The 12511-nt window shown below is 43.1% G+C and overlaps 1 protein-coding gene across 3 annotated transcripts in view; it reads right to left on the minus strand.

Moving 5' to 3' along the window:
• Positions 1–12511, minus strand: part of LOC101445555 (phospholipid-transporting ATPase IB) — a 675309-nt gene that overhangs the window by 473317 nt on the left and 189481 nt on the right. For all 3 annotated transcript variants that reach the window (XM_058277045.2, XM_071208176.1, XM_058277047.2), the window contains exons 17-19: positions 4248–4353; positions 2997–3079; positions 923–972 (exon numbers count right to left, since the gene is read on the minus strand). In XM_058277045.2, coding sequence (XP_058133028.1) covers positions 923–972; positions 2997–3079; positions 4248–4353 — 239 coding nt within the window. The remainder of the gene's footprint in view (positions 1–922; positions 973–2996; positions 3080–4247; positions 4354–12511) is intronic.

Below are 12511 nucleotides of genomic sequence, written 5' to 3' on the forward strand. Positions count from 1 at the left end.
CAGCTATGGAAAAGAATACAGTTCTTTTTTATGGCTGATACATGTTTAAAACATGAATGAACCTTGCAAACATCATATTGAATGAAATACACCAGACACAAAAGGGCAGGTATAGTATGACTCCACATACTTGCAATAACTAGAATGTGCTAATGCATAGAGATAGGAAGTAGATACAGGCTACCAGGGCCTGGGCGGGGAGGGCAGAGATGCAGAGTTCCTGCTCAATGGGTACAGAGTTTCTGTTCAGGGTAATGCAAAAGATTTGGTAGTGGATGGTGTGATGGTAGCTATAACTAATACTGCCACCGAATTTTACACTTGAAAGTGGTTAAAGGGGGAAATTCTGAGTTCTATGTATTTCACCCATAATAAAAAGTTAAAAATATATATATGAGGGTAAGAAGAGGGAAAAATAAGAAAAAGAAAGGAAACCGCACAAGGGAGGAATCCTTCAAGATAATACAAGAGAAACACCCGAATCACCAAGCTTTCGGGGGGACAGACTGATCTAACTGGCCTCAAGCACCGGCATCTCAGATCTCGCCTAAGGAGCACTCAGACGTGGCAAGAGGCCTGAATTCAGGAGACCTGGGAAAAGCCAAGGAAAACAATGCCCTCATCAGGATACTCCAACTCTGCAGGCGTGTCTGCTGCTGCTAGCGCAAGCGCACCGGGCACTGAAGTCTAAGGAAAAGGAGAACATAGGAGTCTAATGTTTCTATTGAAAACGATCCAGAAAATGACCTGCCCCACTATCTTTAATCAAAGTCACAAGTTCCAGGGAGCAGAGGGTTTGGGGAGATGTATTTTCTCGACTTAATGCTTAAGTGCTGTATTTTATCGTCCTACACAATCATTTCAGCACTCTGATAAGTAGGTAACTCTATATATATTCAAGTGAAGGACAAGAGAAACATACCTAGAAAATTCCAGGACATTAAGGATTCCAAATGTCTGCTCCTGTCCCATCTGAAGGCAGGGGGAAAAAAACATATTTTTACCTGAAGTGCAAAGTAGTAAATTCTAAAAACAATTCTCTCCCTAGACATAAATACACACACACAGTTTGCGCCTTCCACCCCTCTGCTAACAGCCTGCTCGCTTTTCTCCTAAGTCTGGTGTGGTCACAGCGCCCTCTTCTGGGAGAAGCTTCTCATTGTTCTCAGTTAGTACTGGTGCTCGCCCAGGCTGGTACGGCTGCTCCAAGAGATGAAGACAAAGGGATCTGCTTTTCAGACCCAATTTTTCATCTGAAACCTTGGGGTCACTTATGTTCTTGAATTCAGAATTTTAAAGGTATATGTACAGACCACAGACCATAAAGTCCCCACCGAGGCCTGTCATACAACATAGCAAATTTCTTCAGCAAAATACATGACTATTCATAAAGACCTTAAGTTGTCTCCCATCCGTTGTAGTTGAACTTGACTACGGAAGGACAGTGTCCCAAGCCCAGGGGGAAATGTTTGGCATTCAAAGCTTCTTTGGATTTTGGATCTGAAAATAAAGGATGATGATCCTGCATCCAATTGTAGGGCAATTAATTGAATGTCCTTTTTCTTAGGTTCTTTCAAGTTAGACCTCAACGTTATCCACTTTTCTCCATATAAAAATTCCAGATAATGTGTATGACATTTCCAAACTCTTTTTAATCTAAACTGCTTTCTGTATCTCCTAACACATCCCAGGGGAAAGGACATGGGTTTTGGAATACAACAGACGTGAGTTCAAATCCAGTCTCCACCACTAAGGGTATAACTTCTGTTCGGCTATAGCACCCAGCTTCTAGGCTTGAGAGCAGATGCAAATTACCAAGACCATGAATAACACAGGGGGGCACTAAATATTATCTTCCCACCCATAAGTTCCCGCCCTGAAACGACAGTGACAATCCAGCTGGCTCCAGCCCTCCCCAGCCTCATGCATCCCCTTCTGAGTCTGCCAGTCCCCAACTTCGTGGGGTCCCAGTCCAAAATGCACTCGCTCCTGCCCGAGAAGTGGCCTCCTCTTCGCACCCACTATCATGTTCAGCTCCCTTTGCGTGGGGCCAATGGACCTGGCCAGGAAATCCATCCTGCTGCCCTGATTCCCAGTAAGGACATTCCATTGAAACAGCTGGCCAGTAATTTGGGAATTTGTGATTTGGTGACATCCTGGCATTAAAGATTGAAAGGGATTTTTAAAATTCTTATGAGTTATGAGCCCTAACCTATCAGGTAGTGTCCCTTACTTCCAGAAACACAACTGACACCCTTTCATGAAATAATGCTGGGCGTCAGCATCTGGCACTGTGATGACAGGTCAGTGGGCTCTCTGGTTCCAGTACTCTCCTGGCCTGGCTAGGAAAGCAGAGCTGCCGGCCTCCCCTGGCGGGTCCCACTCTGCCCCAGATGCTCGTTGCTGGCCTGAGCTGCCACGGACACCACACAACCAAGGATCCTGCAGTGACGGTTAGACGTGTCCTCCAACTGCTGGCACCTTCAAAGCTGAGAACCTCATGTTTGAAAAGCTTCAGTGAAGGATCTCACATTCACACAGTGTTTGTTCACTTTGAACGACAGCACATTTCCCTCTACTGACTGATAAAAATAAAATAAAGATGACTACAGTTTGGTCTCTGTACTTCAAAAGAAAAAATATATAAAATGCCAAGAACAGAGCACTTTGTAAAAAGTACATTTTATAGGTTTCGTGTATCAGTAAAAGGGGAAAAAAAACTAACAACTACCATATCAGAAACAGAATCAAGTTATTATGCCAGATGGAAGTGAACTTTAAAGGAATTAAAGAGGTCAAGGGTTTTAAGGATGAACAAAGCCAGCATGGATGAGCTAATACGATCACATACTGCCCTCCCTTTTCAACAGGTCTTGTTTCTTATTGAGACAACAACTGAAATTTAATTATTGTCTCTTTACATGCTATTTCAAAAACATGAGTTCCAAAACGAGGTGAACCTAAAAAGCCAAGACGGGAGCAGGTGTCTGACTTACAGCCTCTATGATGACGGAGTAGGGAGTTCTGGCCGTGAAGACAAAGCCCAGCTTTTTAGCTCCTTTCACCAAGGCGGCTTCATCTGTCAACAGAGAGTCTGGTGACACACTGGCCCCTCACTCAAAATGAGAGAACTCTGTTCAGTGTTATTTTTCGGATGATCACACCCCACACCAACTGAAGAGGCCCTGCTGTGTCTGAAGAGCTGGAAAGAACTCGGGGCAGGGTGCTGGCGCCCCACTGGGAGCCCTCAAACGGGCACCTCTGTTTGGTGGGACCAACGTGGCCCTCAGGTTAACTCAGCCAGGACAAAAACCTACTCTTCCCAGCTGGCACGAAGTTCTCTCTAATTAAACCACTCAAGAACCCCTTTAATTTTGTGCTAAATATCTTCTGAGTGTTATGGACTGGGTTGTGTCCCCCAAATGGGTCCGCTGAAGTCCTGCTCCTTGGTACCCATCAGAGGCAATGGGCCCAGTTCTGATGAGGTCAGGCTGGAGCAGGGCGGGTCCTTCATCCAGTGTGACTGGAATCCCCCAAAGAGGCAATGTAGACACAGGCAGAGGGGGAGCATGCTGTGACCTGCCATGGGCTGCCCGCAGCCCACCGTGGCCTACACCATGGACCAACGTGGACTGCTCATGGCCCACCCACGGCCCACCATAGCCTGCCCATGGCACTCCCCCCACCCCCGTGGCCTACACCATGGCCCACCCATGGCCTGCCATAGCCTGCCCATTGCCCCCCGGTGGCCTACCCACGAAACACCGTGGACTGCCGTGGACCACCGTGGACTGCTGTGGCCTGCCCATGGCCCCCCCACCCCCCTGTGGCCTACACCGTGGACTGCCATGGCTGCCCGTGGCCTGCCCGCACGCCATGGGAAGCAGCAGAGGGGCAGGGAACCGGCGACAGGGGGCGCACGACCCTGCGGGTGCCCTGACTTTGGACTTCAGGGCTCGGGGGCTGTGAAACCATCCTGTTCTGCTGTAAGTCACCCAGTTTGCATCCTGAGCGCACACACAGCCCGGCGATGTTTCCATTCTGGCCTGTGGGACCCTAGAACACCAGGAGTGCGTAAGCACGCCCGCACCCCAGGGCAGCTGCTCCGCGAGGTGCTAAGACTCATACATAGGCCCCAGGCCAGGGGCGCACAGCGGAGGCTCGCCTCGGCTTCTGGGCGGCCGCGCACCCCACCTCCCACGAACCGCCGCCACCGCCCACGTCGCCAGGACACGGGGAGCCCTCACCTGGGGAGGAGGCCTGGTAGATGATGTCCTGCCCGTCCTTCTCGGGAACAACGGTGTGGCACACGGCCAGGAGGGTGAGGAACTCCTGGATGCAGGCGGCTGTGGGCTACAAAACAGGGCTCTGTTAATGGACCTGTGCAGCGCCCGGGCACACACTGCGCTGACCTCTGACCGGGCGTTTGAAATGTATATACAGAGGGCAGTCTGCGAGCTGGGAACGATCGGGGTCTCCACGTGGCTCAGGACACCGTGCAGCTTTACTAACTTCAGAAGTATAAATGCTGCAGACTTACAAAAAGATCTTTAAAAAAATGTCCCTCTGAAAAAAACTAAATGTAAAATGTATTCTTCAAAATTCAAAAAGCAAAATCAGCATACAAATTAAAGAAGTACGACATTCACATGATGTTTAGTAATCGCATGCGTTAGTCAAAAGCTAGGCAACAAGCAAGGCATCCTCAGTGGTGAAAGGCAAAACAAAAGAAATACAAAAATAATACATGGGGTTTCAAAGCAGGACTCAAAATTACGTTTTAAATACGTTGGGCTTTAGTGAGATTCTAATACTTCAGGTTATTTACTGAATAACCTGAAGCGGGGAGGGTATTTGAAAACTCCTAACTACAAATCTTGGAAAAGTTACCAGAGTTGATAAAGATTTGTTGACAATGGTTTTTTACATCTTTCAAAAATGGTCAGAATTGGCTCCAGCTGCTCAGAATGCTTTGCTGCCGCCTCCCTATTGGAAAGCACAGCCAAAAGGCGCCAACATAGAAAATGAATTGATTTTCCCAATAAAAACATACATATGTATATATGTTACCTTTTAAAACGTGCTTCCAGCACATTCCAAATAGCCATACTGAGCCAAGGGGGTAGGAGTGTGTGTGTGAAAATGCGTGTGTGTGAGAAAGAGGGAGGAATATGATGAAGTACAATTCTGCATTATAGGTACATTAGAGGTCATTGACAAACTTACAAAGCAACCAGCCAAAGCCAGGAGTTTTAGTTTCAAAGTTCTAAAGGTCCGGCAATCATGAACCAACACTGCTTTGGTGTTTCACCCACAACCAGAGGCCAGCTATAAAACCTTGCACACGCTCAGTAAGTTTGCTCCGCTTTGGTTTCCGCATCTGTAAAATAAAGGCACCCCCTGCCTCGTAGACTAGACAAGTGCCTAGTCTCTTGGTAAGCACTCAGCAAAGGGTAGCAGTTATCCTTAAGAGTATAAATTAAGATGCACACCCACATGATTTCCATTTCAACACGTTTCTGCTCCACGCTGAACCCCAATGGGAATGGCATCTGAACTTAAGCTGGAGGTCCTGACGGTAGCTGGGGCAAGACAGGGCCCCCATATTCTTGTGCAGAGGTTTCAAGTGTGCCCCACTGTTCCCAGACACACAGTCATGGTACTTGTTCCTGCTTTCATAGTTTGCTGCAGGACCTGATAGGTTCACAGCTTACACATCAGAGAATCCACAAGGCCTTGCTCATCATTGCTGCCCTCTAAGACTAAGTTATATGCCCTTTTACTTTATTTTTTAAGTTTTTATTTTAAATAATTTCAAACTTACAGGACATTTGCAAAAATAATATAAAACCCATACAGAGAATGCCAACATACCCCCTACCACCCATATCCACCAACTTTTAACATTCTGCCACATCATTCTATCTATCCATCCATCCATCTATCCAATTTATTTATCCATTTTTGAATATTTAAGAGTAGGTTGCATTTATTATGCTCCTTGAAAAATTATGAGAAATTATCCACGTACATTTCCCAAGGAAAGGATAACTTACAAAACCACCTTAAGCACAGTTATCAAGTTCAGGAAATTTAACATTAATATAAAGCTGACAGTCTATGTTCTTATTTTTTCATATGCCCCAAGAATATCCTTTTGGGCCTTTCTCCTCTGTTATTAGATCTAGTCCAGGACCACATATGGCATTTAATTATCATTGTCTCTTTAGTCACTTTTTTTCTTTTATTCTGGAATCATATAAACATATGCCTTTTTATTTTAACACAAACCATTCCCTATCCTAGTGACATCAAGATAGAACATTCTAAATAGCCAAGAAATTGAAAAATACAACATGAGCAATTTTACTGTAAGAAACAATTAATGAGATACTTTGGGGCAAAAAAGCAGGTTCAAGGGGATGGCTTACAAGCCCAGAACTACAGAGACAAGCAGCAAAAAGGGGGAGAAGCAATACCCACTTGCCTACCCAAGTGGAGCCGCCAACTAATTTCACTCAGTCACAGTTCCCCTACTGGCACAAACTATCTAAAACAGCCTGACAAACACTTAGGATAATGCCAACAGGAACACAAGCAAGGGGGCCTTATTTTCTTCTTCACAATTTCTGCATTTTTCACATGGCCCACAAAGACCAGGGGCAGGAAATGATTGCAAGAGATGGGAAGCATCAGATAGCACCACCAACATGTAGCGGGGGCACCTCCACCCACAGACCCATTACATTCCGTAAGGGAGGTCCTTCTTGAGGGCTCCTGCCAGGAGCCTGAGACTCTGCACACCCTCACCTCCCAAAAGGGAAGGGCACAGAGGAGGAGACCAAGCTCTCGGGACTCAGCAGAGCGATGGCAATATCTAATTCGCCATGTCGAGTAAAATGTTACTTTGGTCCATCAAGAAAGACAATTACCTAGGATCATATTAAGAGGATGCTATAAAAAGTATTAAATTAGATAACCAAATATCTTCAAAACATTTCTTACTAATTGAAGTAAGACACGCTAAAGGCAAAGAAATGTAAAAACACAGAATTGCACTAGGAAGAGAATAACGATTATCTATAATCATCCCCCAGAGACCATCACTGTTGGTGTGTGGGTATGTAAGTTTCCAGATAATCTTGTATGCATATATCCCTAAATGTTTATTGAACTCTACATTTTTTCTGGTTAATGTATTGTGCATATATTTCTATCATAAATATGTCCCTACCTCATTTTTAATGAATACGTGCTATTCCTTAATTAAGCACAGCCCCCTATAAATTGAACACCTTGGTGGCTTCAAATTTTTCGTAACAATTAGTACCACTATGTTTAGCATTTGCACATACATACACACGACATGATATCTGTTTCTACTTTTCTAGAAGATAGTTGATAAAACATAAGTTCTTTTAAGTACTGATGTATATTGCCCAGCTTCTTTCTGTATTATATTTTTATTAATTCCCAGCTACAATACACCATTTCCCCCAAAGCCTCAGTAATTCACTTCAAAAATCCTATTTTAATTGGTATTTCTTTGATTATGAGACAAACATGTTTATTAGACATTGGTAATTAGAAATGTATAAATTGTCCATCTCATTTATTTGTAAATCTATTTTAGGTACTAAACATGTCTGGATTAGGAATGCTTTTTCCTAATTTATGAGTTCATACCTACATGTTGTCTTTTATAATATTAAAAAGAAGTTCAATTTTAGTGTAATGAAATACACACTTACTTTCCTATTTAGGGTTGGCTTTGATTTCACAATTTGGAGCCCAAGGTTATATAATGTGTTTCTTTTATTTTCTGTTAATCGTTTTAAAGATTTGCAAGTGGAAAAATAATTCTAAAAATGTTTTCATATAAGGCAAGAGTTGACAGACTATGGCTTGTGGGTCAATTCCAACCTGCTACCTACTCATATACAGCCTGTGAGCTAAGATTGGTTGCTACATTTTTAAATGGTTGGGGAAAAAATCAAAAGGAAAACAACATTTCATGTTGGTTTGAAAAATTACAGGACATTCAAATTTCAATGCCAATAAATAAAGTTTTATTGAAACACAGCCACATTCATTCACTTATGTATTGTCTATGGCTACTTCCTTGCAACAACAGCAGAGGTGAGTAGTTGCAATACAGACCTTTGGGATCATAAAGCCTAAAAAACTTACCTTTGCAGAAAAATGCTGCCAACCTCTAATGTGAGTTATAAAAGGAGATCTAGCTATCCTCCACCCAAATAATTAGCCAGGTGTCCCAGCTTTGAAGAGAGTATCCATTGCTCACAGACTTCAAATATTTCCCTTCTCTCTCCCCAGCTCCCTTCTGCTACTGGCCACCGTCCCTTAGAGCACCTTCTTGGACTCCAGCCCCTTTGACTCCTCTCGAAGCTCTCCCCGTCACTTCCATAGCTTCTAGAATCATCTACAGTGAGCATCTCCCAAATCTGTATCTCCAGCCCTTTTCTAAATTCCAAATCATATCCAATTACTAACTAGAGACCTTCTCTTCTCTAGAGTCAGGAGAATCGTCTCACCTACTCCACAAATGGAACAGGTTAGAAACTAAACTTCAGTTGCCCCTGCCTCTCCTACAGCCTGTTCTTTCTCGTTGTACTTTCTATTGCAGAAAAAAGCATCACTGTAACAGAAAAATTAACAAATGTATGTTAGTCCAATAAATCGTATTTTAGGCAATTCCTAACCTTCTGTATACTATATAGTCAAAAGAAAATACCAATAACTCTGATAGCTTACTGAATTAGAGCCTATATGTATGAGCCTTTTTGAAGTAGCCAAAAGCAGGTATCTGTTACTGCTGTAAACCATGGAACTGTGGCCCACATGGCCTTCTTTATTTAATGCTGATGCTGTCTTAAATTTACCCTGGAACTGGACGGTAACAAGACAATTCATTACTGCCCCCACTTTCATCTCATTACCTTACTTCGCAACCCTGAAGTGAAGTGCCCTTGTACCTAGCCCCTTGTTGATCAAAATGAGTTAGTGCAGACCTGATCACCCCCAATTCCTGTTATCTCGTTAAACCACAGCAGCGCTAACCAGAGTTGACCCTCCTGACATGCGCAGTAGCCTAAACGTTAAACAAGTAAACCAAGCATATAATCATTTTGCGCATGCTCAGTAATTAAACGCTCTCTAACCGGGTCTTCATCCTGAGCCTGCCAGCCTTTGTTTGAATGCCACGACACTGAACATTTCCCCAGTTCGGGGAGATAGATTTATGGCCAATAGGCTTTCTGATCTCTTTTGTGTTTGGCAATACACTTTTCTCTCTTTGAAACCCTAATGTCACGTAATTGGCTCTTCCGCGCGCACCTGGCAGAGCGTCCCTGCGTGGATCGGTATCATTGCCACCCTCATCATTGCTGAAGCCAGGACCCAGGCCATCCTCCTTGAATCTTCCGTGCTCCCGAGGCCCCACTATCTCAATCAGCAAGTCCTGTAGATTCCACCTCCTGTAAGTCTTCTAAACACATCCGGGTCTTCCCAACCCCACTGCTATCTCCTAACGCCAACACAATGTGATGGCATTCATCAATGAATGAACGTCTACCTGCGGCAGGTAGGGTGCTGGCTCTATTCCCCTGAATCACTGGAAAAGGCTCCTTCCAACTGGTCTTCTCACATTTGTTCTTGCTGCCCCTTTCAGCTCATTTTTCTACATGGCAAATTTAGTTGTTGTGTCTCAGGGCTCTCCAGAGAAACAGAACCAAGTGGATATAGGTATGTACATATAAAAAGAGTCATGTTAAGGAATCAGCTCACACGACTGTGGGGCTAGCATGTCTAGAGCAGGCCAGCAGACTGGAAATTGTGGTAAGAGCCGTATTGAGTCTGAAATCCATAGGGGCGGACAGTGGGCTCGAAACTCAGAGGAGGTGATGTTGTCTAGAGGCAGAATTTCTTCTTGCCCAGGAAACCTCAGTTTCTTGCTCTTAAAGCCTCCAGGTGATGGGATGGGGCCAACCCACATTATAAAGGATAATCCCTAACAGACCATAGATCTACAAAATACCATTACAGCAACATCTAGACTAGTGCTGGACCAAACAATTGGATAACATGGGCTAGCCAGCTTGACACATAAAATAGATCACACAGTCGCCTTCTCAAAATATAAAACTAAGTGATCCCCTTCCATGGCTTCCTATTGCCATTAGAACAGAGGCAAAGATTCCTGTGAATAACCAGGTCCCCCGTGGCTAGCACCTGCTCACCGTCCAGCCCCATCTCCTGCCACACTCCCTCCTGCATTCTCTACCAACCATTCTGGTAGTCTTTCAGTTCCTCAAATGAGGCCCATCCTTCCATACAGTTCCATCCCTACCCTCTACCTGCCTTCAGCTCATCTTCTCCCTGAAACTCCAGCCTCAGTTTTACTCTCATCTGAGAAACCTGTTACCACCCTGCCTTGGAACATTGTTCTCGACGTGCTAACACACGCAAAGAAGAGGCGTGTCCCCCTTGACTATGACACCTATCTGTAAGACCCAGGAGGGCAAGCAGGTTGTCCACCTTCCTCACTCATGTATCCCCAGGCCCACCAAGTAAGAGATACTCAAATATATCTTGAACCAAGGTAGCAAGAACTGATTCACCAAAACACATATGTCCCTGGTCTTTCCATTCCAATTTCCTGGCATCTGTTCCATGATGTGTCCATTCTTTAACTCCACAATCCCATAAAACCTGTAAGAAACGTGCACTTCTCCTCCATGATAATTTTGTGAAAGAGAATTGTCCTTCCCAGATAGGCATTTAATCCACTGCTCCCACCCTCCGCCATCCCCCCCCCCCCAAATTCTCAAAGTTTGAATTGGGATTGGATCACATTTATAATTAGTGGAGAAATGAAATCTTAACACTGTCTTCCCATCTAAGAATACAGCATTTCTTCCTTTTTATTAAAGCCACCTAAATTAAGGTGATGGCAAATTTCCTATTTTTTTTTATTCATTCATAAAATATTTGAGTGCCTACTGTATGTGAGACATAAATTAGGTATTTTATCTCTCTCAATTATAATTGGAATCTTATTTGCATTACATTGTATAGTTGTTTATTGTTGGGATATAAGTAAAAACATGGGTTTCTGTAAGTTAAAATCCAATTAACTGCATTCTTACTAGTTCTCTGAATTTCAGTTAACTCTTCTGGGTTTTTTAAGTAGTCAATTACATCATCCACAAATGATAAACTTTCCCTTTTCCTTTCCAGTATATATACTTGTTTAGTTCTGATCTGCTCAGACTAGCACTTCAAGAAGGATGTTCAAAGACAGGGGTCTTAAGCTTCCTTGTCTCGTGGCTATTTTAATGCCAGGGTCTTTAATGTTTCATTTCAAACTAGGCATCAGGCGATATATTTGAGGTAGGTTTATAATTTCATTAAGCAAGCAACTCTGTGTTTGCTATTTTTCTTGGAGTGTTTATTTTATTAATCATAAGTAGATGATGAATTCAACAAAAACATTTTTAGTTTCTCTTCTGATCTATTGTGATTTAATGGCAATTTTATGAAAGCAAATCACAACTGTTCACGTGGCAACTTATTATTTGCCTACACTAAAAGATAAACCACTTTAAATTATATCTCTGTGAAACAAAAAAAGCTAGAGTGCTTACAAATTCCCACAAGAACTACAGTGCAAAAATGGTAAGAAATGTTACCCCAAAGCTCTTTAATTTCTGAACTGGGCTCCAAATCAAGATTTGCCTTCTCCTGTATTTGAGTACTAACCAGTCCTATTGCTAGCCCTTGTCCCACAATGAAACAACAAGAAAGGGGGTCTTTGATTTTAAAACAAGTAAGTTTAATAGTGACATATTTTCTGAGACTGACAAAGAAGTATACACAGCCTCAAATTGAGTTTAAACTTTGAGTGGCTGTCCAAAAATATTCATAAAGATTTTTTTAAAATGAATTCCTTAGACAAAATTAATCTACCTTCGGTTCTCTACTTAACTTGGGGTTCTAGAATAAGTTTGAGAAAGGAGACAAAGTTAATCTAGCATCTTTGGCTAAGATGTCTGTAATATATTTTAGTCAAGTACTTCATATTTGAAAGTAAAACTTTTTTCTGTAACTTCCAAGAAGAAAAACTTTTTATAATTTCCAAGAAGAATTCACTTTCATTGGAATGTATATGTATTAATAAATGAATATATATGTATATGTTTATACATGATCTTTTCTTTTAAAAGATTTCTTTCTCCTGCCTCCCCAAACCCCATTGTCTGCTCTCTGTGTCCATTTTCTGTGTGTTCTTCTGTCTGCTTGTATTCTCATCAGGCAGCTCCAGGAACCGATGCTGCAACCTTCCGGAGTGGGAGAGAGGTGATCATTCTCTTACACCACCTCAGCTCCCTGATCTGCTGTATCTCTTATTGTCTCTCCTCTGTGTCTCTTTTTGTTGCATCATCTTGCTGCACCAGCTCTCCACATGGGCCAGCACTCCTGCACGGGGCAA

The sequence above is a fragment of the Dasypus novemcinctus genome, chromosome 15, assembly GCF_030445035.2.
Source record: "Dasypus novemcinctus isolate mDasNov1 chromosome 15, mDasNov1.1.hap2, whole genome shotgun sequence".
Taxonomy (NCBI): Eukaryota; Metazoa; Chordata; class Mammalia; order Cingulata; family Dasypodidae; genus Dasypus; species Dasypus novemcinctus.